Raw genomic sequence first — 27487 nt, forward strand, 5'->3', positions numbered from 1 at the left:
TTTGTAGTGGCCTATGAGGTGACAGTCTTGAGCAAACAGTCAGGGAGGTTCTGAATGCAGAAACATTTTTACCATTGAGTATTTATTAAAGTAGAGTTATAGATGTGTACTGAGGAAATTTATGGGAACTTTTTGCTTTCCTTCACCCAAAGGTATATTTCCCAAGAGTGATAACTAAAACATTCAATAATATTTCTTTGTATAGCATCCAATAATGCAATGGCTGGAAGACAAGGAAGTGGCAGAGTAGCTGGGGAGATGCACTGGATATTGGCAGTAATTCTGATGCTGTGGGGTCACCAGATCAGTGGACAAGGGCAAGGTAAGTGAAGATGATTTTCTGCAATTTGCTCTTGGCATGGTATTGCATAATATTGGTTAGACTAAGAAGGCTGTATGATCAAGGACTGAAATTCTGTGAAGAGCTGACAAGAAATAGGGATATAAAAATCTGAAGGACTTCAGTTGAGTAATTCTGTTTGGAAAATGATGTCTTGATGCCTTTGGGGATTATCCAAGTGCTTGGATCTGTTTTCATGTGCTCAGTGATTGAAGTGTGCCTTGAAATAAATCTTCCCTTTGTATCTGTTGTTGGCTCTCTAGGTGTGGAGAAGTAGCTGTTTAAGAGATTATAGACATGGTTACTTTGTGTTGTTTGGCTGTGATAGCTGCAATATTCAGAAACACTTTAGTGGCCATGCTATAAATAATTTCCCTGTTGTGTTCCTGTCTCACTCACTGATGGTGGTGCATAATAACAGCTGTAGGGATGCAGACAGGCAAAAGAAAGTCTTCTTAGGTTTTCAGTTTTGAAAAATGAAGCATTATTGCATGTTTCTGATCTGAGGGATGCTAACAAGAGAGGTAAAACCAGGCTATTGTACTTGTTAATATATCTTTAGAATAAAAGATGTTTGTGTGTTGTGTCAAACTGGGAAAGGGGAAAAATGTCACTTTGAGGCACTGAAATTAAAGGGAAGTGACTTTGAGGACTTTTTTTTAAGACTTCCTTTATCAGGCCTTTAGGAAATACATGTTACATGCAGACTGAGATTTTCACATCCTTAATGTACTCCTCAGGTGTGGAAAATGCTCTATGTATTTTGCTTGAGCCTCTCTGTTCTCTATTACTCCAGTCACTGGCTATAAGCATGATGCTGGTTAGTGTGTACAGCCTGTGCTAAGTCCATTTCCACAGGCATTTTTGGGTTGCAGAAAGAGGTCTTGGCTGTTGGAAGGATAATGTTATTCTTTTTTGGTACAGCTTTAGAAGTAGGAATTGGATGTAAACTGTGCACTGCAGTTCTGCTGGAAACTTCTGTGGCATTTCTGTGTGTTGTTGATTCTAAAAGCCACTCTGGCAGCCTTTATAGGATTTTAGCAGGAAAGTGTCATGAGTGTTTTGCAGGTAGTAACCAGTTTTTCTGTTATGAATTGTATTTGTACAAAAAGGGCATTGCTTTTCCATTCAAAATGTGTCCATTTTGATGTTATAGTCATTGAATTGGAAAACCAGATATATTTGAAGACTGACTGTTTTGTGGTATTGTGCTAAAATGTGATGGGTATGGTCAATTTTTCAGTTTTATGAAATACTGGTTAATGGCATTGGAAAGAAACACAGATATAATGTCTTGAAAGAGTTTGTTTTCAAAGTGGATAACATGAGGGTACTGATACTGTGAAATATTCTTTGATTCTCTGTGATTTTCTGGCTGATGACAAGACAGTCTTGATCTGTGAGCTGACCTTTAGTCATGTAGTTCTATGTGTTTCTGTTTTCTAATAATAAGCAAATTGTAACTACCTAATAACTACCAAAGTGTAGAAAAATGAAACTAGTATGACAAACCACTCTGGAATGCAAAAAGTCTTCCTTAAATCAGCAGTGACCCTTAGTGGAAAAGGATTATGTACCATGATCACATTATTTTGCTTTGATTTTAAATAACTGTTAAGTTGTAATGCAGCTTTTGAATGTTAAGTACCTCTAAGCATGTCTAGTATAATAAAACTGGCTGTGTTTCAGTCTCTGTAGACATTGTACTCTACTCTGATGGAAGTGTAGTGCAGACTTTTGAGCATACATTTATAGCAACTGCTGTGCATTGCTTGAACCTTCACTTGAGAAATGTGAACTTTTAATGGCAATGAAGTAGTAAATTATAAACAAGGAACAAGTATTTTTTGGCATAATTACATACACAGGGTATTTAAAAATTGCAAAACCTAGGTTTCTGGACATATCTGTAATTTTGCTGTGAGTTTCTGTTAACACTTCATTTTTCTAAAGTAAAAAGTAAAGCCCTTTGGGCATGCCTTGCAGAAACCTGAGAAATATAATTTCTGATTAATTTGAGTAAAATCCATATTAATTATAAAGTTTGGTTATTCGGAGTCTATCAGGACAATAAAATGAAGAAATAATGATTCTGTGTCTGGGCATAGAACCAAAAGTGTTTAAAAGCCATATGGCTGCATTTAAAGAAAACAGCTTCTGAGTCACATAACTTCAGTGTGAGTGGGTTGCTATGGAAGTTAGGAAGAAATCAACATTTGTTCCACTTCCATTTCCAATCACAATAGTAAACTTAAATTGAAAATCCTTTGTTTTTCAACAGCTCTTTCTCTCTCTTTACACATTAACCCAACCCAAGAATTCTCTGGTTTTTGAAGTCCATGGGGCTGCATCTTCCTCTATTCATGTGTAGCTTAGGAGTGGATACTTCAGTCTTCCCCTGTGTAAGTGTCCAGTACAGACTGGAGTAAAGAAGAAACGGTTTTAATTTATTTTGCACTCTACCACAACAGCTGAATATGTAGTTTTTAAAATTTTGCATCCATTCTGCTTTTCTCACTTACCTGAATATTGCAGGTTTACTCCTCTGTCCTCAGAGGAGTAAATATATTTTGGGCTCTATTTTGTACGCATCAGTAAATTTACAAGAATACTAATAGCTAATGTTGAGCCCTGAGTAATTTGAAGAGTATTTTGAAACAGACTTGTTTTTCTTGGTAAACTTAGAAATCACATATCTGGAAGTCTGAAGTTACTTGAACAATAAGCATGCAGTTACTGTTCAGTGATATCCACAAATAGTGTTAGTATTGATATTTAAGACAGAAGATGAATAAGGAGTCCTGGAATCTAATAATGTTAAGACTTCTTTTAAAAGAAGTGAATGTTGCTTAATACCTGGAATTTCACTGCTGTATAGATGAAGCAGGTGCTCTCTTTGAAGCTCTAGAGATGCTGGATAAAACAGTGTCTGCTCTCTGAAGTACACAGCAGTAGTGCTGGTGTTCTTGGATGCATGCTTCCTGCCCAAGATGTGCCTTCAAATCTTTTTTTTTTACAGAGCTGTCAGGGTACAGTGTTGACAGATTGTTTTATTTAATGATCAAGCATAAAGGCTGTGCAATGTGCTACAGCCAAGAGGCTTCAGAACTCAAACAATGTGCTAGAGAGCAGTGGGTGTTGCTGGCTGGCCAAGCTCTGACCTCCTGCCTGCAGGAACTTTTTTCCCCCTCCAACACAGGCCTAATGGGGGAAAAGCACCTTAACTTTGGGATTTAAACAATGTTGTGTGCAAGCATGTAATGGTTTTGGTTTCTTTTTTGCATTTTGTAACTTATGATAAAGCAGGTAGCATTATGGCTAACAGGAGTAAATACCAATGTACCTTCAGAAACAAAGGGAGTCTTTGCTGGACTTCAGAGTGTTTAGGTGGGTGTTTATAGCTGAGGACAAGCATTCAAATTGCCTCAATTTCTCCTTTTGTCTGTGCTGCTGACAAAGCCCAAATGTTCCTCAAAACATACTCCAAAACCAACAAATAAGTCTTCTCTCAATCCTGAGATTACTGTGGTTGGTTAATAGTGGGAAGGAAGGCAGGTTGAGGATAACTGAGATTTCTTCCAAAACCCTTCTTTAGTGACATGTTTTAACTATGAAGACTAAGCTGTGATGTCTCTTTCCAACCACTGTGCTTTGCTGTGGGCCAGAGCAGCTGTGTGTCACTATCTTTCTCCAGCTCAGCTCTCTGACAAAGTAAGGAAAAGTATTTTGTATGTATGGGTTGTGTATGTGTGTGCATATACAGTTTTTGGTACTAAATGACTGGCAGTGATTTTGGTTTTAAAAAAATGTAAAAACCAGATAAATAAAAACTGTGTGTAGAAATAGAGAGTCTTGGTTCCAAATTTCACAGCTCAGCTAATCCTGAAATGATCCATGGCTGCTGTGGTACCATGATTTGCATTCAGCACTGCCAAATCTACCAAGTGCACGTGTGTAACCTGGCTTGTGACCCTCTGTGGAAAGAGGACATGGGATGGGATCCAGCTGGCACTGCTGCCTCAGGGATGCTGCCCACCAGCCTTGTGCACATCCCAGGTCACCCAGCCCATCCAGAGCCTGTGGCATAGCCCAGCAGGGTAGGATGGGTTTGCCAGCTCAGAGGAAGTAAGTTGAGATTTGTCCTGTGTGTCTGAGTTGACTTGCAGCTTTTTGTTTTAATGGGAACTTCTGCTATCAGTCCTCTTACATCAGCTTTTTAATCTCTCCTTTAAATTAATGAACGTGCAAAGCTGCAGGGTAATGTATTAATGCTTTAAAAAGCATTGAGTCTCTGACAGACCTGTGCTTGGATCCAAATCTAGATTAAGCCCCGGTGACAAGCTTAAGCAGTCTTTCCTTGTGCACTACCACCTGTTTAAAATTCAGGTGGTATAGTAAGGATAATTTGGCATAGGATGACCAAAGCTCTCCAGGCATGCTGTGTTGCATTGCAGTTATTCCTTCTGTCATGGTGCTTCCTCTCTGTGGAATTCTAGTGGATATTTGAGTTAAGTGATGAAGAAGCTAAGAAATGATGGGCTAAACCTGTGTTTGTATCCTCACTTTAGGTGTGTGCAGGCACTTAGAGACATTTGGGTGAGTTTTTGGAAACAAAAAAAACCAAAACATTTGTTCTTGAGGCCAAGATGTACTGTGCTGGAAATGTGTGTGAATGATACATCTAAAACTCATTGTTCTCACTTCTGCCTATGCAAATTGAATGCTCTAGGTGGAAAGATGGTTTGTATACACACTTATGCATGAAAAAAAAAAGTTCTACTGCAAAGTCTTGGTTTTGTTTCAGCGGTCTGTATTGGGGCTTTAGTGACAGAACCATCAGCCTTAATGAAAAGAGACTTGTCTCATGATCATGATCTCAAAATACATCTGAAAGCACAGTATCAGCATGTACCTTTGCCCTATCAAAGTACCAGTAGTTTTTTTATAGCAATTGAACAAGATTTAGTACTTAACCTTTCTCTCTTGTACATTATGTAGCTTTGCTAATGGATAGCAACACTGTATTTTGAAGGGAGGATTTGTTTTGTTTTTAATGGAATGGTTAATAGTAGCCACTTTAAAATTGGCAAGTAGCTTTAAAAAAAAAAAAAGATTGTTAACAAATAATATATTATGTTTTTTAAAAAGAGGTTTTAATTTGTTGAGGCAGCACCCTTTGCAGAAACTCTTGATGGAAAAGAAACTAGGAGAGTCTTTCTTTAAGGTATTATTGCCTCAGGTATTGGCTAATGAAAAAGTGAGATCTGTAAAAAGGCAGCTGCACATACCACCTTGTAATGCAGCTGAACTTCTGAATGAGCTGTGGAATTTCAATTGAATCCCAAAGCATTTTTGCTTTCAATCAATTATATTTCTATTTGTCATAAATCCTTCTTGCAGACACTGCACAGTTAATGCAACCTACAAATACTGTGTTTTACTTTAGAATTAATCTTCATGGACTTTCACAGAAAGTATGAGTTATTAAGCATGCAGATATTGCTCTTTGTGGCCAATAATAAAAAAATACTTCATGTCTTGCCTATTTTAGAGAGGTCCAAGGTAACTTAAACAGTGAGCAATTAAATATAAGACCTCATCATTATGGATTGTACTACACTATGATTCTCAGAAATCATGCAACAACATGGTAAGGCTACTTTTAGCTTTAAGTACAGGAGGATATAACTTAAGCAGAATAGCTATTACTAATGAGGAAATAGAAAATTTGTGGTAATAGTGCTAAGTAGCCAAGGGGAAAAAAGGATTGTTATTACTAAAGTGACAAAAACCCATGAAGTTTTTGTATAAAGTGATAAAGTAATAAAAAGTGCTTGAGAATTCTCATGCAAAATGTGATCTAAGCATAAATTTAGGTTTTCCTCATGAGTAATCTGTATGACTTTTCCTAAGGTTATTTGCATTACTCTCTTATGACCTGAAAATTATCCCTTTTCTGTGGACTGTGATTTCTGTTGCTGTTTCCCCCCAGGATTGTTAGTCTGCATCTGAAAGGTGAAAAACCTGTATTTGCTGAAAAGGTTCTATGGGGAGCAGGAAAAGAATTGCTCCATAGTGGGGAGCAGTGCATAGGAGATTGGACCTAGATAACAAAATTGTTCCACTCACAAAGAGCACAGGTAACTCTGTTAGCTTTCAGTTCTCACAGCGTAACCTACCCAAAATAAGGGGAAAAGGTGAGAGCAGGTACTCTGTAGTCTTACCTTCTTAAGTAGAACTTGTGCTGCAAAATTAATGTTATATTTTTATTACATGAAAAGTTAAGAGAAACTGAGACAATGTTAAATGCTGGAATTAATGGCCTAATGCAATTCAAGATGTAGAAAATTTTTTAACATCATGCCGTTTTTTAACATCATGGCCATTATTGGGCCATAAATAGATATATAGGAAGAATATTTGAGATCAGGTGTGTGATTTATGTGATTGATTTGTTTTAGGTAGAAGGTTCAGTGTTTGCAATTTGCAACAGGTTAAATCCTCAAGAATGGCTTTCCAGGAAGCTTTGTTATTGAATAATGAGAACTTTCTAATTAATATGTGTGTGCAAGTGAGAACCTCAGATGTCATCACCTGGAAAAAAACTTGGATGATGCAGATAATTGGTAGTGCTGCTGTGACAAGGTGTTGTTGTTTTGTTCCAGGTGGTTTAGGACTCACTTTCCATTTTATAGGAATTAATAATTTTCCTGGCACTAAACTGAAACCAAATTTTTATTTTCCTTTCCAAAACTCAAACTTATTAGATGGCAGGATATGAATAAAATCACCATTTGATACAGTTTAAGAAGTTTCATTTTATATAATTTAAAGACTTCAGTTTTGGAAAATATGGTGTTCTTGATGTTTTAACAGAATGTATGAGGCTTCAAAAATGTTCTTGGCAGTCATTGTGGTAGTAGGCATCATGAAAAATAATAAAAATTGGCAGTAAAGAGAATGATACAATGCATGTAATATAAAACACTTTATCCTGGAACGTGTACAAGTACTAAGTATCCTAATGTATATTTATTGAGCTAGAGATTGAAGTTTTATTTATGTTGTATTTTAAATGGAAGTATTTCAGTATTCAGTTGTCTTTGTCCATATTTTATATTCTTATTTGTAAAAGTTACCATTACCATGAACTATCAGATCTTGGTGGCTTGAACTTAAACTCTAGAAGGATATTGCAGGAAGCTCATAGTTCAAACAGGTTTGGTTTTTTTTCGTATCTTGAAATATATTTGCTTTTAATCAAGGTTTGTTTTACTGTTCAGTTTCTGTTTGGGGTTCATCTCTTTCAAAAACAAAATTCCAAATAACCCAAACAAACTCAAAAGCAAAATCACTTTATATTTTCTAAAAACAGATCCTTCTATGAATAAGTGCTGTGAAAGCTTTATTAGATGAGGATGCTGAGCCTGGGTTCCAGCATCAATAGCTTCTTTCCTATGAATTCAACCTGTTCTCATCTTTCAAATCTTGTGCTGGCTGTGTGATTTTTGGGAACCCATACTAATTTTTTTCCTGCTGCTACTTGCTGTTTCTGTTTAGATCCTCACTTCTCCAGGATAAATAAATCCCAGCAAAGGTTTTGGAATGGAAAACCTTAGCTGGAAGAAAGCCAGTAAAAGTCCTCTCAAGTTTACTTTACTCTTGGTAATTGGGACACCAGTTCTCCACTTCCAAAAGAATAAAATTTGGGGAAAACTGTCAAAATGTATCAGAACAAGTGATGGTCAGTAGCTACTGAATCCTGTGAGGCTAGAGAAGGGAGAGGGAGAGGTGGGAAGTGGCATCCTTGGCATGAAGGGTGAAGCAAAGATAAAAGGTCATCAATAGCCCTTCTAGCTCTGCTTTGAAGGAACTTGAGAGCAACCAAAGATGATTTAACTGCAGGAATATAAAGGCAGAGTGTCCTGTGCAGTGCCTTGCATGTGAATCAATTAATTGCAATTTGTGCCTAGAACTAAGAAAGCCATTTCAGTGCTCGCTCTAGAGGTGAATTATCTGGGAGGTCTTAAATCTTTCTGTACCTCAACACCAGTTCTGGAATCCATCCAGTGTGTGCTGTCTAAGAAATATTTTTTAAAAAAGAAAATTGTTTGGTTATACTTATTGGGTGACATTTTATTAAAGTGAGGAACTTCTCATTAACACTCGGTTCAGGGAAAGTGGTCTTCAAAGAATTATCTCATGTATTAGATGAAAGTGTTGAGTGATTTGCAATTTCAGAACAGTTTTTCATTCACAGTTTAAAAATTGCTATCAAATGCACAATTAATTACATAACTATTTAACTTTGACAGCTCATTTCTGGATCAGATAAAATAAGTCACAGCTTTTTCATCTTGCTAAATGATATTTCAGTGCTTTGTGACTATGCTTCATAGTTGTAGGGTCATATGATTAAAAATACATGGGGAAGGATGTTGTTTCCATTATTCTTATATGTAGTAGAAAATGCAGATTATTTCTTATCTGTTTAGACCTATCACTGTGAAAATGAATATTCTCAATTTTCTCAGTCTGTGTTAAAAGTAGGGGATAATAACGTGATAATTTTTTTTTTGCTAATTTCAGGCAAATAATACAGAAATGATTCAACCATAAAAGCAAAACCCTATTGAGATGAAGTTTTATTTTGCTGAAAAGAAATACTGTGTTGCGTAGTCCAAAGCATGCCATGCTATTTATGATCTTTCTGAAATCTGTTTCTTTCAGAAACTCTGGCATTGATCATTACCAGTAATAAAACCTCTGATATTTCCCTATTGTCAAAAAGTAGCCTAGGGCTATTCTTTTTCATGTATATTCTAAGATTGCAGATACAGATATATGTGTATGTGCCAAGCACTTTCCTGCTGGCTTGACTTGCTACAGATTTTATTATTTATTAATTTGGAATGAATGAATAATTCCATTTACATGAGAGATCTGTTCATGAAGTGTACTTTGAAAATTTGTCTTCAATGGTAAGACTCATAAATCACACACTATAAAACTTTTAGATGTTTTGCTTTAGACTAGTGTAAAGTTCCCAAGAGAACTTTGAGAAACATGGAGCTTCAGTTTCAGAATGTTTATACTCAGCACTGTCCACTTGAGTCTAAATCTTCAAGTGTCTTGTGTAAAGTAATTTTGCATTTTTTTTTTCCTTAAAATCTCAGTTGAAGCAGAAAAGATTTTGAGCAGTGTGTAGAAAGTGGTAAGGTGTTCTCACAGTGGCTAAGGTGGTAAAGGTCAGCTGTGCCGACCTCCCTGTACAAAGCAGGCTCAGCTAGCAGAGGCAGCTCAGGAACAGGTGCAGACACCTCTGCAGTACAAATATTTGGGAGATACAGAATCATTATTGCTCTCTACACTATCTTAAAAATATGAGGGGGAGGGAATTTGCAAGTCTAAATGTAATATTGCATATTAATTTATGCGCGTGTGTGACAGGCAAACTGTGATTGTTGCACTGGGATGTCCATCAACGGGGGAATGAGCTTAACAAATATGTTCATTCTTGTACAGATCAGGAGGCAGATGCTGTGTTTGAAGTGCCACTGTACACAGCATGGGCTCATACATGTCTGTTAAGAAAAATAAACACAAGCATGACAGGCTTCCTGTGAAACTGCTAACTTCATCTGGCAGGTCACTGTCATTATCTGTGACTTGAAACACAGTGGAAGCTTTACAATCCCACGCTCCCCCAAGTCTTTGTTTTGGTAGACCCTGTGTTTGGAGAGAGGTATTTGTTGTCAGGAATCCTTTGTTTTAGCTCCCAGTGTGCTTAGACATTCTGAATTCACAGCACATACAGCCTGCCCCTGTTCAGCTAAACAGGCAAGTTAGGTGTTCCAGCTCTGTTCAAATCTCTGAAGCTGTGAATATTTTGCCAAGATGGCCCCCTATCTGAAGGAATTTTAGCTTGGTCAAAAAAAGCTTTACAACCATGAGTCAGAAAAATTAAATTGTATGCAAAAGGTGTCTTCTCTATTTATTGCATGTGACTGTGTTGTTACTGCTTTTAATAGTATAAGTATTACAATCTGCCTTAAATAGTCATTAATAGTTGTGTGCAGTTGATGCACCCATTTCTTCTATGACAAATTGCTTTATCATTTTGTCTCATTGACTTTCTGTGCTATCTTTTTACATGAGAAATTCTCTTTTCCTTCACCCAAATCCTTCTGAAGAGCTAATTTTATAACAGTTTTCAAGCTGAAAATGGGTGACATGCAGGGTAAATATGATGAAGGGTGTCACTCAGGCCATGTGTAAGTGAGCACCTTCAAGACTTTGTAAGCCCTCAAATAACACTTTTATTAACAGAGCTTAAATATGTAAAATTTGCTACAATTCTGATAAGAATACAATTCAATAGCAATGCATTTGACCACTTTTGGGCCCTCTGTTGTATATAGTCTTCCTTCACATCAGCTCTGAGGGAAAGCAGTGAATTATTTTGTCTACCCCAGCTGGCTCCTAAATCTTACAGTTTTTTAATCCTGTTTAATAGAGTCCTTTATCCTTTATAAGGCCAGCCACTGAAAAGACCTGTGACTTTCTGATAACAGATTCTGTGTCTTTGAATAATGTTTCCTCTTAAAAAGAAGAAACTCTGCATATTCCTCAGTGTTTTCTATATATAATGCATAGAACACTTCTAAAATCAGCATAAAATTAATAGCTTCTAGCACACCTCTTCAAGAAAGTGTATTTCAAAGTGTATGGATCTTGCAGTGTGGGATTTTTTGCTAAGGCTGGATACAGATCATCTAAATACATTAATACTGTGAAAATGTTACTGAGCAGTTGTTAGAAGAGGTGACTTCCTGAGGTGGTGCTGGGAAGTAATGCATTCTAATTAAATTCCACAGAAAAATCCAGAAAACATTTCAGTGAGGATGCTCTACAAGCTTGCTGAAGGCAGCAGTCTCCTCTCACTGTAAAAGCATGAAAACAAATGGCTCTAATTCTTGTTTTCACAGTAATAGCTGTCATAGGGTAAAACAGATATTTCCATTAGAGTGTTTGTATTAGGTTAGCTTAGCTTGTTGAGAGGTAATAATGACTTTCCTCCAAGGATAAGGAGGCAAAAAAAGAAAATCAAATTAATATCAAAGGAAGTTGCAAGTACTTTGTAAGTAAATCAAGACATAAGTTAGTCAGATTTGTAGTAGAAATACATATAAAGGATGGTGATGGGTTTTTAAAAACTTTTTTCTCACCATCTAAGAAGTTTCCTTGTGGGAGTACACAAGTTTTGCATCCACGTGGATGGGGGCAACCAGTATGTCTGCTAACATCACATCATTTCTCTGTGCTTGGGGGTTTTCCTTTCTTTAGAGGGCAAAAGGAATTCTGTGAGTATGGTAATATGGTTTGCCTTATGTTTGGATTAGAAACTGGAATAAGCAGTAGCATAAATTCCCATGAGAAATTATTAATGCCCCATCCCTGAAAGTCTTCAGGACCAGGCTGGGTGTGCTCTGAGCGACCTGGTCTAGTGAAAGGTGCCCCTGTCCATGACAGGGGGGCTGGAACTGGATGGTCTTTAAGGCCCCTTTAATCCAAACCATTCTATGGGTCTATTTTGAGGTTTGCTGCAGGCTCCTCTTCAGGAGAATTTTTTGTTGTATCATGCTGGGAAGTTCCACATATAATAAAACACTATTAATTTTATTGCATTACACACATGTATAAATGGTCTTGATAGCTCCATGAACATGAAAGAATTTCATTATTTAAATAATCTTAATGGAGGAAGACAGACACCTAGAAAATTTATATTAATGTGCAATGTGTAGGATGCAGTGGCTAGGATGTGCATATTATTTCAATAGAAGAATAAGAAGGTATGCTTGTTTTCTAAGGAAGTTGGAGTCCTAGCAATGATCTTTGTATCTGGGAAGATACCAAATGCTGTGTCCTGTCTCCTGGATATCAATATACAGTATTAGTAGAGCCTGGAGCAATGCCATTGCCTAAACTGCTGTTTTATCAATTTGGCCAAGTTGTGAATAAGGCACAGCATTTGTTTCTCCCTAGGCCCTCAAACCAAATCAGTCTGCAAGTGGTGACTCCTGTCCTTGGGTGTTTGGAGCAGAAGCACCTTGCTGGTTGCCTTCTGTGATGCCTGAGACTGGGATGTCACAGCTAGTCCCTGTACCTTGCATCTCCAGCCATTGCAGGGGGCTCCCGGAGTTTTGGGGGGGAGCAGAGTTGTGCAAAAGAAGATTTTTTTTCTGAAGTACAGCAACATTGCTGTGTCAGCAATCTGAAGCTCCTCTCCCTGAGGAGACCAAGGCTGTGTGGCAGTGGCCTGGCTGCAGCTGCCAGGGTGACCAGGTCCCCAGCAGGACATCTCCCTGTGCATGGGCTTTCCCTTGGGGAGGCACAGGGCTGGCATCCCATGGAACCACTGCTGGAGCTTCCCAGGCTCTCTTGCTCACAGGCACGTCTTGAAAATGTCTTGATGTTTGATTCAGAACACGAAGTGATTAGGGCAAAGTAGGGTGGGAGAGGGAGGACCTTCTCTGTCCATTTATATCCTTAAGTTAGGCAGGGAGTCTGCCATCAAGAATTTTGGCAGGGGACCAGCCAAGCATTACTGTCGCATTTGATTCTTTATGAGGCACTGTAAATGGGTATTGGAGTTCAGAGAAAATAAGATCTAGCATAAATACTGGCTTAATTTGTGTATGTTGACTGGGTTTACACCAGGCTTGGGTTTGTTTACTTTCAATTAGAGATGGTATGGAAAAAGATTTATGTGATAATCCATACCAAAGGGCCAGTTACTATTGAAGACATTGGTAATTCTAGGAGTAATTAAATTTCATCTGAGCTAAATATTGAGGTATTCTGATTCAGAAGCTCCTAGCCACAAATATTGAAAACCCATTTATTTAACTCAGCTTTTACTTAGCTTGTTGCATTAGCTGATAATACACAGTCATTTCTAAAGCATTTCCCTTGGGTGTCCTCTCTTTCTCGCTGCGGTCCATAGATACATTTCTGTTTGAAATACAGTAGAAAATGGTCTTCTACATGTCCAAGTGCACAATAAAGCAGTCCAGTGGAGTTTCTTATCATGGAGTAGAACAAAAGCTATTGAGGAGAATTGAATCCATATGTCACATATCTTGTATTATTTTCCCAGTTATTCTCTCTCCACACATTGAATCCTGATGTATCATGCTCTGTTAAAGCCTGTTTTAGTAGCTATAATGTGCTCTTAGGAGACTGGAGCTGATAGCAGAAACTAATGAAAAGGACTCAACTCATGATCAATTCAGAATATGGCTGCACTGAACTTAATGAAAAAATCTTAGATGCTAAGGACCTGGTGGTACTTGTACTTGCATTTGAGAATAGCTTAAAGAGAGCTATTATATTACTTGATGAAAAAATTAACATAGGCATTTTTTTAATGTATCCTTTTTTTGCAAAGAAAGGCTTTATGAGTCTTGGGAGAAAAATACAGAACTTAGTTTGTGTGGCTGCTATTCTAGATAAAGAGCTTTAAAAAACTTTTTCACCATAAATACTAAGTGTAGTGTTACACTGTAAATTTTAAGCAAAATCTGGTTTTTTTTCCCCTTTAAATGAATAATGGTATTTTTTAGGTTGTAAGTAGCTTGAAAATATTTTCCTAGAGAGGTGTTACATAAGTATTCAGAAACCAAAAAGATAGTTTTTGAAAAAGGCTGAAATAATTTCTAGCATTATTTACTCCTAATTTTCATCAGCAGTGCAAGTGGAGGCTCTGAAAGCTCTGCTAGAAATTATTACACCTGATATAAATCCCCAAGGATTTTTAAGGCATTTGTCTTCTCCAAGATGCCTCTTCTGATACCTCTTGGGTTCTTCACTTTTGGTAGCTTCAGTGATGCATCCTCTGGCCTTGGTTGTAATGTGGGGGGGATCTCTTTCCCCATCAAAGATCTGCATCCAGCTCTAATGCCAAACAAAAGGACATTGTTTTGTGAGATATGGTCTTTTGTTTTGCATCAGAGCTGTGGGAAGTTTGTGTAAGAAGTTGCTTGGATGGAAAGGAAGGCTTTGATTCGAGTTGTAAAAATTGCCAATGAGACTAATTTTGCAAGTTAGAAAGAAATGCTCTCAACTTATTTGCTATGCTACTTTCCATAAATAATTCAAAAATTGGAATTTCAATTTTCAGTCTACTCTGTAACATGTTTTATCCATTTATTCACCTTGCATCCCCTTTAAAAATCCAATCAGGTTAAGAGCATTTTAATGCACTTCTAATATGTGCATTACCTGAAATTTTAGATTAAAATGGAAAATGGGTCTTTATGACTGTAATGAGTGATGTTCGAGGGTTGCTTTAGGAATGATAAAACTTGTTCCATTTAGTATGTGTTGTGATCAAAATACTTTGCAGTTTAAAAGCACATCTTCTGAAGATCACCTTCGGTGCTGGGAAGTTTGCACACCATCTGCTCTGACCCCTGCTCTGGAGACAGTGAAGTCAAACCAAATTGTGCTGCTAATAGTAAACATGATGAGCATGGCTGGGTACCTCTGCATGGGTGGCTGGACCACAGTAGTCACCCAGTGAATGTGGCTCTGGGACCCCTGCACTGCTCAGTTGGTTTTATAAGTGGTGGGTGCTTGGACTGAAGTGATGGGTAAATGCTTAGAAGCCTTGAGAGAAAATAGCTACATAAATCCAGCTGTGCAGACTAACTGATTGTAAAATGGCTTATGCTGGTTTGAATTAGTTCTCCTGTTTCAGGTAAATGCTTTTCTCCTGACACTTGATAATTGAGGGATGAATGCAAAAGGGATCTGTAGAAGCTGAGTGCTCAATGTTATGATGCTCTGGTTCCTCCTCATGTCAGAGGAGGAGCTTTTGCTTCCTTTGCAGAAAGAGGGAAAAGATCCCTGGACATCAAGTAGTCCAGACAATTTGGAAAATGAAAACTGATTGTAAGCAAGGAAAGGTGATGCATTAATTGGTGTCTTCATTTAGTGAATTACATATGGACTTCAGTAAGTGAGTGTGGAGTTGTAGGGAGGGAGGTTCTGCTAACTGGGAAGGGCCATGTTATACTGTGGGTTATTGGATGAATATACTTGTCTGGAAGTTAGCTCTTCATGTTCTGGTATGTTTCTGGTGGAAAAAGCATCTCAACACATCTTTTTGTTAACCTTGGTTTTTGTTGTAATTATGTGTGTTTAAGTGCTTGGAAAGTACAAAAATGTTATGAAAATGGTCCATTGCAATGGGGTAAGAACTGGAGGGAAAACTAAAAAAATGTTTTCATACCAAAATCTTTTTCTGTAAGTTTATTATTTTTATTTGAATTTAATAATTTATTTATAGTAATGAAACTGAAGTGACTGATTGGGTCACCTTTGTTTTCAAGACCTCTTTTTACAAAAGGGAGAAATGAGATAACCCCTTTGTTGAAAGGTCCCAATGATTCTCTGTCAGGTATAGAAACATCCCATGAAATTGAGTCCTTTTGTCGACTTCACTCAGTTAATAGTTAGAGTCACTGTGAAATTATCACAGTATGAAAATGGGGTTACTTTTGTGGCCTTGAAAGAATTTTGATAGATTGTCACAGTGACTTCTCTTGCATTTAATGTACATGATTTAGCATATTGAGATTTGGGATTTATCAGCATAACATGAATTAAAATTACAGGCTTATAGATGAAATACAGCAACCAGCTTTGTGGTTGACTCATGTCAATAGCACTGAAGTACATGCCCCATGGCAGGGTCAGTACTCCTGAGATGTTGGATCTTTTTTTGAGGGGAAATTATTTTGTAGATGTTTATCTTTTTTAAATTCAAGCCCCCTTATTGGATCAATTTTTCATGCAGGAAAATATTGTGTGAAGTATACACATCTAAACTTTGTAGACTTTGTGAGACACGAGGAATAGGAGGAATATTAGAGTATATTCAACTTTGTGATGCTCTATATATCCTGTATATGCAATATATGCTTTGGTTTAAGGTAGATAAAGCTGTCATGCATTAGCTGTAAGGAAAAACCATTCTTCAGTGCTTCTAAGCTTGTCTCCTACATGAAGGTTGTAATATCTTCACAGCAGCTACTGGCTGTCAGATTTCTTTTTTTCCTTCCCCCTCTTAATGTAGAGAGCTTTGAAGAAGTTTTGGCTTTTAAGGCAGTCACAGTTGGGCTTGATACAGCTCTGCAGTGTCAGGCTGCATTTGGGTAATACTCTCATGACACCACTTATTTTCCTAAAATGTTTGCAGCATTCCACGAAAGCCAGAGAGTGAGGAAAAGCTTTTTTGTTACTTCATTATTGAGTGCTTTGTTCAGATTTCACTATGGATTGGAAAGGTTGACACTAGCAGTAGAACAGACTGAATCATAGAAAATATTTCTATCACAGTCATTGTTAAAGCTGGAATAGGAATATAGAAAAATTGTACTTCTGAGTGATAAAATTGGTTGTATACTCTGATATATTTGGTGTTATCTCTAAGAGAGGTCAGTGCCTTTCTAGTGGGTACTGCAAATATATAAATAACTGCATTGGAGAGGAATAAGGTACCACACCTTTAAATAGCTGCAATGGTTTTCATACACCTGGGTGACAAATGGTGAGCTACTAGAAATATTTTAACAGAATTGTCTTGTTGTCAGCATTGGCAAAATATTCCAAAAACTTCCATTTCAGTATCCAAATTTTATTTGAAAACTGAACTACTTCTGTTTTGGCTCTTTGAAATATACAGAGAAGAGAAAATTTAATTGAAATAAAAGCCTTTTCTTGAACTAGTATTTATAAAATCTAGAAGATAGCTAGTAAGTGTGAGTTGTAATAAGTTTTTCAGAGAAAATTCTAAAGAATGCAGCAGCATGAACTAATACATAAGAACTGATCTTTTTCTTTCTCATCTCTTCATCCTATTCTATCAAACATGTACTTTGCAAGTTGTAGTTTTTACTGGAATATGTTTGAAAGTTCAAAGTATATATTTTATGTATCTTGAGAAGAAAATTAATTTTAACCCACTTAAAAATAGTTAATACTTTTATTTCTCTTTTAGTTTAATTCCATATTGATAATCAATTGGTAAGGTATATTTCGATAATGACTTCTTTGGAGGCTTCTTCAGATCAAAACTTTCTCTTCTTCCATAAGCCATTACTGCCTGGAGACTTCAAATATTGTAGTGTTATTTACTTGGAAAATAAGCTTGCCTAGCTATTAATACAGAAATCAGAATATCTAGTATTTATGTAGCTGGAGGGTATTACTACTATTCAGGGGCAAAAATATCCACAAAAATAAGTCCATTTTGAGATGACAGGGAATAAATCCTAAAACAAATATTTTAGTGAATCTTGGAACAAATCTGGGTCTCGCTGTCCCTTTTGCTGGAATGACTGTGGGCAGTAAGGGATCTTTGTCTCAACCTCCATGGTTTAAAACATACTATTTATCTGAACTGGAGCTGGCATGATTTACCTTGGGTGCTTCAGGTACAAGCAAAAGTGAAAAAGTGAGAGTTGCTTCAGGAGCTGTTTGTCCATTTGCTCAGCAAAGAGTAGGGAAGGCTGAGAGAATTCACCCCATTAGTCATCTCTGCTGTGTTGGCCAGGGAGAGCCTTTGCTTTCGTTATGCATTTACATCATTCACAGCTCAGAACAGGCAGAATAGTTAAGGATTCAGCTGCAATTAACCTTTGAGAGCTGTCTATGTAGTTCCCATTCATGTCTTTCAAAAAGAAGTCTCTTTACATCTCATTAATTTGATTCACTTCTATTCAAAATGATAAAAATGTATTTGAATGCATAGCTCCAGAAAAATCTGTTGGGCAGTTTTATTTTGCATGTGTTTTTCAATCAGCCTGCAGTTTTCTTCTATAAAAGTCACATAAATTTAGAGCCCTATGAGCATAAAAGTCAATATGCATTAGGTGGATGGTGGGAAGATAGTGTTAGTTAAGACATTCAGAGAATATTTGCTTTTATTTTGTTCTGCTTTTCAAAATTTTGGTGTTTGGCTTTGATCAGCAATTCCCAAAGATAAAACTGTTTCAAGACAAAGCTGTAAAAAGAAAATATGTCCTGTGATATATGGCATTTGTACAGCAAGGCGTAGGTACTTGCACTGCATGCAAGTCTGTAGTACCAAAATCCGTCGCAAACATTTAAGGCTTTGTTCCATAATGTGGTAAAGTCCAGTGCAACCTGTTTTACAGAGGAGAACTGAGAAATTGGAGTGATATTGGTACAGATTTTAGGGGCCTGTCTACTGTACTGTGGTACATTGATGCTGTTGGCTGTGCTAAGCCCAGAATTGAGCCCTCCTGCAAGTTCCCCTGCATAGTCTGGGTTTTTTGAGCTCTGCATCCCCCTCTCATTATATTAAGAGTCCTCTTAGAAATTATGGTACTATTTAAAAAAATTAATTGCAATAAATGTTCTTATACTGTAGAATATGTTGCTTCATGTTACCAATTTGTTCAGTTTCTAAATACAGAACTTATGGTCTTAAATATTGTTTATGTATAATTTATGTAAAGTTAATTTGCCTCTGTTTGATCTTCAGCTTACACAGGACAAGGGAGAACTTTGGTGTTGCACAAATATTTAGGAATACATGGAGAATACTTTGAGTTGCAGTATTTTTTCCTCTACATTATGAACTCTTTAGGTTGCTCGCAAAATATCCTTTTTGCTCATAACTGTTTCACTTGCTGCCTTCAGATCTTCTGTAAGATCTTTTGCTTACCAGCATTTACTGAAGATGAGGTCTAGAGGTTTCTTAGATGTACAGACAAAAGACAGAGAGCATGTGAGGATTTTTTTTTAAATAAACACTTGTGTGAAATAGGAAGACTCCCAATTGAAGTCAGTGGAGTCAGATGTTGACCTTTGGATTTGTTGAGCTGCCAATTATCTGAATCTGTTTCTTTTCTCTCTTCCACTTGTGTGCCATCAAGAGCACAAACATGTCTGAAGAATGTGATTTTGCTTGCATGAGAGGTATAATGTTGGCAGAAACATGATTTTTCTACCCAGTGAATACAGAAAATATGCTATAGTTAGTAAAGTATTTTGTTTAGCTACAAATTCAAACACATAAAGTGCATCTTTCTATGCCAGCACTCTTGAAAACAATAGGTTTTTATGAAATATTATCTTGACACCTTTTAGAACAGTTTGAACTGCTTTTCTTGCACTTGTTTGTAGAAAATATGCAATGTTTGCTTAAAAGAAACCGAAAAATTGCTTTCCATTTAAAAACAGTTTTTACTTTATACATCACATAATTTGAAATGAACTTCAAATTGGAGAAATTATCTGAAGTTCTGTAACCTTCCTTTTTGCACTGCATTATTTCAAATTATTTGTCCATGATTGCTACATTTTTGTACAAATTTCAGTGAATTTACAAATCATCTGCAATGAATCATTCCTGTTTGAGTTTCAGATGGTATCCAAGCTTGGTAACAGAAGGTACAAGGGATTAATATTTCGCTGCAAAACAACAGTTTGAGCAGGTGGTACTTGATGCTATTACACATATAGGTCACTTGGGAGAGTGCTTAATCACTGAACTGAATATTAATTAGGACAGCTTTCTCAGTTTTTTTTAAAAGGAATACTTCTCAAGGAGGAGGGGAAAAAAGACCAAACCCACCCAAGTCTGGAGTTATGAATATTGAGGTGCTTGCTGTAAAAACTTGCTATATAAATTGAGGTTCAGATTTTTTCAGGGGGACTAATTTTGTGATAAAAAGTCTCTGTGAAGTTTGAGTACAAGCTGTGTGAAGCCAGTCTTTCTTCTTAATTTCTCTTATTGAATCTTTTTTCTATCTGCCTGGATTTTACGCTGTCCTGTTAGATGCCAGACCAAAATTACTTGATCACTTGAAGCTGTAGCTTTCCATAGGTACAAAACAGTACTTTAAAAAGTTTTGGCTTGAGATCCTGAAAAGAAATGTGGGATGAATGTATCAGAGTTGAAAAATTAATTCTTGATATAATTTAAAGAGGGAAACAGCTGACTTAGTTGCATGAATTGCAGAATGTAAAATCTACTTCCTTTGACTTTGTTTTCTGTACTAAGTCACGCTTTAAATAACTTCCGAATTATTCATGTTCTTGTTTTAAAAGGTTGTTTTGAAAGGTGCTAGAATGCTCTGATGCACAATATTAATCTGATTTGGTCATGCCTGATGCTCCCATGGGCTAAGTCCTCTGAAACTCAGGGATGCACAGGAAGAGCTGAAGGATTTTCCTGGAGGAAGTGTTTGCCATTGCCCCTGCAGGACAGCAGCTGGCTTTGACATGCCCTATCAACACTCCTCTGCTGCACTGCCTGAAACTCCTCTGGGAGCTTTGCTTTTTCCCAGAGCTCTGTTTGGGAGCTGCTGGCTGTCACAGCTGTGTGACAATGATGAGCAGCAGGAATTTCCCTCTCCCACAGGCAGGGGCATAGAGAAGGCATAGCTGTCTCTTGGAGTGGATTCCTGGAGGCTTTTCCACTCAAAGGGATGAGGTGTTTCACTTGGAAAATGGGCTTTAGGCATTGGGGAAGTGAAGGATGGTTATGGGGAGGGCCAGGTGGGGCTGGAACCTCCCAGGACCTTCCCATTGCCTGTGGAATTCCAAGCTTGCTGCTCCCAGCAGCTTTTAGCACTGAGCTTCCTGTGCTTTAGCACAAGGCCCTGGCACAGTGTCTTGTGCACATCCAGGTACAGAGTGCCCCCACGAACCTCCTCGAGGCACCTTGCACAAGGTCAGGTGTTCAGTGAAAGCAGTGCACACCTGAGGAGATGCTGCAGCATCTTCTTTCTGAGGCCAGGCTTAGAATCATGCAAGGATGAAGTACTGTGAATTCTACTGCTCTGACATTTCCAGCTACATCTGGACAATGTCGCTTTATGGTCTGTGTTTGCTCATTAAAAACTATTGGTAAAATTCAGGTTTTATACATATTGGTAGAACAGTCCCATGAATTTGAATATATTTCCATTCTAGAAGCTTAACTTCTTAGCTTAATTTTATATCTTTAAATAGTTGGGAGGGAAGAAATTTTTTCTGTTCTTTTGTTAGTTCATAGATGAAGCTAAATATTTTAATAAATATTGAAGATAATGAGATAATCGTTGACTTCAGCACTCAGGTAGAAGACGTTTATCTTTAAACACCTTGTAGTGTGTGAGTTCTCCACATAAATACCAACTAAAGGAAACATCTAGAGAGAGGAGAAGAAAAGCTGGGTTGCAGATGAATTTGAAATGGGCTCTGAATTAGATCCTACATATAAATAAACAGTGGCAGCCAGATGGCACTGCCAGATACCTGGGATAAGGAGGTAATGCAGCAGCATAGGACTTGGAGGGAAACAGAAAACGTGTCTTGATTTCAAGATGGATAAATGGCAACACTTGGGTGGCTGAGGCTGGGAGTGTTGATTCTCAGAGCAAGCACCAAAGTGAGCTGGTGCTTAGGAGAAAAGAGCAGACATTGCTGGAGGTTACAATGGTGGACATAAGGTGTTGAGCCTGAGGAGTCCAGGAGAGGGAAGTAAGAATATTACAGGAGAGCTGGGTGATGTAGGTCAAAAGAATGGGATAGAGTCAGACTGGAAGGAGATCCTGAACTTTTAATAGGAAGCATAGGGCTGGAAAACTGAGACTTGAGGAGGGGGAGTAAAAAACAACACGGACTGATACAGATTTGTGGTAGAAGGCAAAGTTTATTTGAGGGAGTTGAGTAGTTTGACAAGTCTGTTGCCACAAGAGCACGTTGGCTTTCCACAGCAATGCTCCATGTTCTTGACTCTTTTTGTCAGCAAATGTCTGAAATAATTCTGGCCAATTCTATACCAAAAACCCACAGGTACCCATTGGTACAATTTATTCCCCCAGTCTGTTTATTGTATGTGACTTTCAAACATTTGTAAATGGATAAACTGATTGTGAAAGAAGTAGAGTTTGGTTTTAATTCTGAAAAAGTAAACAATGATGATGCATGCAATAAAAATATTATTCACAGAAAAATGAAGAGCTTATAGTCTAAGTAGGGTTAATGATTCTTGCAACAGAAGTTTGATTCCAATTTTATGATGTACAGTAATTCTTAATTATGTTATCCCATGCTATTTTTGTTCCAAACTATTCTTGCCTTATTCAGGTTTTTGGATGGACAGAGTTTGTTTAATGAACAGATGTTCACTATTTTGTACAACATGTGGCCTCAGGCCTCATTTTCTGCGTTTTATTCAGACCCTTACCATGAAGTCAAAATGATTCTTTTCCTCAGGGGCTTTCATGATGCTCATCACTGTAATATCTGAATAGCTTCTCTCAAAATAATTAATTTACCTTCACAACACCCTTGAGCTGTGCAAGTTTTATCTATTTTTACAAGCAAGCAATAAAGGAGACATGAGATCAAGATGAAATATCTCTTCTCTTTGCAGAGTGCCAAGTCTGAGACAGCTAAGACACTGTCAGTATTGTCAATTTTTTTCAGTTTCTTTTCAGGTTCACATTAAATTTTGAACTCATATTTCCAAATTTTAGTGCTTATATGGTGTGGAAGGGATAAACTCAGGTTATAGTAATAGTCTTTGGTGTACTATTATTTGGGTTTATTAACACTAGTTATGTTAGTTTTGTTTAAAGAATAATATAATCTAGAATTTCACATTTTTGAAGGGAACAAAAATGGGTGCTCCTCAATTCAAGTAGGTTATTAATTTGTAGATATTTATGTCAATGTATTTATAATATAGCACATTGCCAATTTCTAATAATTTTTAGGCTGCTCACTCAGGTTTTGATAAGAAGGTAAAAAATTATCTGTGAAACTTGTAGTTTGTGTCTGAACTAGTTAAATCAAACAATTAAGCAGTGAACACAAAACATCAGGAATAATAGAACTTAATTTTCAGTGTCATAACTAGAGTAACTGTCTAGAACAAGTCCTGACTATAGATAAAGAATTTTTTACAAAAATACTTTTCCTGATGTTGACAGGAGGATACTTTTTTTAATCCAAGGAAACAAATTATGATTCTTGTTACAGAAAGGTTAACTACTCAACCCATTGAATTCCAAGTGCATCTTGGAATACCTGGTCTGCCCTGGATAAGGTGTTACCTTCCTTTATGATCTCACTGCCTGAAAAATCCAGCTTTTTGCCTTACAGTGGTGATTCATTACTGACTTTCAATTAAAATCATATTGGAAGCCTTTAGATAAATTAGGCGTTTTACAAAATGTACCAAGTTAATTTTAAAATGAAGCATATAAATGTTTATATGCAGCATCATAACTGGTGAAGCTTCAAACTTGCTGGTCTTGCCAGGTGGAGCCCAGAGTTTACTTCCCCTGTTATTGTTTGTGTGCACCTACAGGGTGCTGCTTCAGGAAAGCCCTTTGGCTGCCCCCTGTGTTAGGTCTATGAAAGCTGTTGTGCCTTATAAAAAAAAGGAATTTGAAAATACACATTGGGCTGTGAGATTGATTTAAGATAGTAAGCTCTATTGCATTCTTATATTAGGCAATACTCGGCTTCAATCCCTGTTTCAAGTTTAGTTCATTTTTACTGAATTGCATCCAGTGATAGTGGTAATGTTTAGCAAGTGTGTGTTTCTCCCTTTCTTCCCTCTGCTCTGTGTTTAGAGACTTCATGCTTTCTAAGCTTTTGAAGTGTTTGTGTGCCTTGTTTTACAGACAGGTCCACAGTTATAGGTAAGGGCTCACTTCTGTAGGTCAGTGTTGCTGAAACAGATGTGCAAGCTAACATCTGGAGAGCTCAAAATTGCTTAGTAGAGGTTCCTGGTAAAATCCTGCTCGGACAAGTGATTGCTGAAGTCCCTGTTGCTTTTTGATCATCTCGTTTCAGGGCTGTATCTAGGTGCTTAAACACTTAGACTTGTCAGCTCTGAGCATTTTAATGAACGTGCCCCTTGTGGATGTCACTTCAGTATCTCTGTGCCTGATGCTCTTCTTGGTAGAGATATTTCTGTCACAGGTAGTTGTGAGAGCATAAAATGCCCAGAATACTGGGCTGGGGATGCAGTGCACAAAGATGAGAAATGCAAAGGCTGCTTGGTGCCTGAATCCCTGAGCTGTAGGACCCCAGGAGTTTGGAATGAACTAAGAAATTGAGTTTTGGGCCAACAGGAAGCTACTTGCACAAGGGAGTGCTACTGGTAGGACAATTTAAGTCCTGAGGTAATCCTCCTGCAATTCTGAATTTCAAGAATCTGCCTTGTTGATAGGAATTTGTTGCTATAGGTACAGTTTATTTATTTATTTAAATCTTAATTACACTACTCTGGAGAAAGCAACAGACATTTTTTCATAGCTTTTGTGGTACAGTTTTTCCTTCAGCAGTTCAGCCTCTCTGCCTGTTTCCCTGTTGCTCAAGCCTGCACTGATACACTCCTCCCAGTGGCTGAATATGGCAAATCTAGATTTTCAAGCCAAAAAAGTTGCACTGAACTTTAAGTAGCCTTGGTCTGCTGTACCCCCTAGTGTCAAATCTAGGATGTTGGCAAGCCTCTGGGATAGAGTGAGCAGCCAAGGGCTGTTAATTTGGTTTCTCTTCTGAAAGTGAAGTGTTTGCAGCCCTGTTTGCAGCCAAGCAGCTGCTGCCACTGCTCCAAGCTGAGCTGCTGCTATGGAAGCATGAGCACTGGCAGGGTCAGGCTGTTGGGGAACTTTGCTTGCTGGTCTTTGAACAGGAGAATGGCTTCTAAATTAGTGGCAGGGCTTATATGGAGAAAGGAGTGTGAAGAAAGCTTTGTTCATAATGCATCCTGTGCTTGAATCTTGGGGATTTTGAAACAGCACAAAAGGGGAGGAGAGGGAGGAAAGATGAGTGGCACCATATGGGCTGCTGGAAGAGAGAAGCCCAGTTGTGGGTGGGGAGTACAATGCTTATTTAATAACAAAGACTCTGTGTCTGGCATAGTGCATAGAAAATGTGAAAATAGCAGCTCACGTTCTGCTTTTCCCAAACTGAAGCTGTCTTTTGAATGACTGGATTTGACAAGGTCAAGATCTCTGTCTTGTGAATTTGACTGATCTTAATGACCTGGAACAGGGCAAGCAGAAACCATCGCTGTCAGAGGAAGGTTATCCAGAGCTCCAGAAAGAGTTAACAGAATCTAATATTTATGAATGCAGTGGTGAAAGTTGCTAACACAACACCAAAATGTGCAGCTTGCTACCTGAACCTCACTGTCAGCTCCTGCTGTCTTTCTAATTTATAGGTAATTTGGTAAAATTCATTGGTGTTTCCCGTGACCATTGTGTGTGCACTCACATGACAGACATTTTCCCTGTCACTTAAGATGCCAAGTAGACTCCACTCATGTTTGTTCATTTTTTCCCAAGTGCTGCAGGGTGGGTCAGAGAGACAATAAAAAAATGTTTTGCTTTTTTTTTTCCCAGTTGTATCTGAGCTACAGAAGTTGCTGCCAGTCATCTGTGACCAATACATCTGGAATTGACACCTCCATCTGAAATATTTGAGGGACATAAACAATGCTGAGAGCTCCTAGGAGAGTCTCTTTGTCTGTGCTTTTGTATTTTTTAGCATAGTGAACTCTTTATTGGATCCTCTAGATGCTGAATGTTATGAAAATTAGAAAAGAGAAGACAGATTTGACTATCAGAGTTACTTAATAATCTTACACCATGGAAGTAGGAAATTTTATAATAAAAAATTAAGTAAAATTTTAGTTTTGCATTGCAATTTTAAAATATTTGTAACCGGGTAAATCTGTGTTCAGATGTGTTGTACAAATAGAAAGTTGTTATATAACTGATCTGATCATGCTGCTACAATAATAAGCACTTACTGTGTGAGTTCAGTAAGTCACTTCTGCCCTTCCTATTGACATTAGGTTGTTTTTGCAATTAGTTTGGTGCAAAGATGTCTTCACTTTACTTCCTGATCTCAGTTCTGCAATGCTGAGGAAAACCACTGGATGGAACTGTTACATTTTACTTAACAGGACAATGCAAAACCATGCTGAGACTGAAATATGTATACCTTAAAAAAAAGCTTTCATTAAATAATAGCATTACCATTAATGTTTGGTTTCTAAAAAAGTGCATAAAAGTCATAATGGGAGCATATTTTAAATAGTGCTTCTCTTAATCTCAAATTATCAAGAGACTATATTTTCTCTTTTGCAATCTCTAGTTCTTCTATTTGGAAGAATCAGAATTGAAAAACCAACAGAACTTTAATTATACTTTTTGAAGTCACGAGGGCTTTTAAGAAAGATACTATGCACCCTGTGCAGTAGTATTAGCCAGCAGATTATCCAGACAGAAGTTTTTCAAGACTTAATACTGTTTGGCAGATAGCAAAAAGCTTCCACTGTGGGAGATGCTAGGCAAGAGGCTTTTAAGGAGTCATGCTTCAATTATTCTGGTTAATTAGAAAGAAAGAAAGTCTGTAATTAAGGGAGTAGTTCTTCCTTGTTTTTTCTCCTCCAAATGAAGTTGAAAGTTAATTTGGAGCTAAGATTATGGGATTTATTTTCTCCTGCCTTTCATTGTGATTGGATGGACATGATAGCTGCTGTCATAATACTGTGGGACCTCCAGAGATGAATGTTTTAGTTGGTCAGCAGTTTGAATTTAAAGAACTAGTTCCTATATTTGGAAACTTTAACAGATTCTTGTAATTTCAGATTGTTATCAAGATACTCTTTGTGTGATGATAGCTGCAAAAGGTTTACAGTAAAAAGCTACTTTTGTAATCTGCTAACAAGGCAGTGGCTAAAATAAAAACTGTAAATGTCTGTGTACAGTCTTAAAACAGACCCCTCTTGAAGATGAAACTATGCTACTAGAAACTCATTGTGGCATCATCCCCTAGGCAGTGGCAGCAGGCAGATCTCATTGCAATCCAAGATCTGTGTACTCACACTGGAGTCCTGAAATATTCATTTGTCTCACATGTGTGTCAGGAGGAGTTACAGAGAGAGACCACATTCAGGGGTGATTAGCACTGGCATGGAGCAGGGGTAACATGCAGAGATTTTTCCTCCTTTTTTGACCTATTTGTAATTTGGAACAAAAAGGAACAAAGCCTCAATGCCTCGTAGTACCTTGTGAATCATGGGCTATTCAGCTC

General features: G+C 37.5%; 1 protein-coding gene across 1 annotated transcript in view; it reads left to right on the forward strand.

Moving 5' to 3' along the window:
• ROBO2 (roundabout guidance receptor 2) overlaps positions 1–27487 on the forward strand; it is a 1020426-nt gene that overhangs the window by 13285 nt on the left and 979654 nt on the right. The window contains exon 2 of the mRNA XM_085589808.1: positions 206–322. Coding sequence (XP_085445934.1) covers positions 220–322 — 103 coding nt within the window. The 5' untranslated portion in view covers positions 206–219. The remainder of the gene's footprint in view (positions 1–205; positions 323–27487) is intronic.

Source organism: Lonchura striata, chromosome 1, assembly GCF_050655825.1.
Source record: "Lonchura striata isolate lonStrDom1 chromosome 1, ASM5065582v1, whole genome shotgun sequence".
Lineage (NCBI taxonomy): Eukaryota > Metazoa > Chordata > Aves > Passeriformes > Estrildidae > Lonchura > Lonchura striata.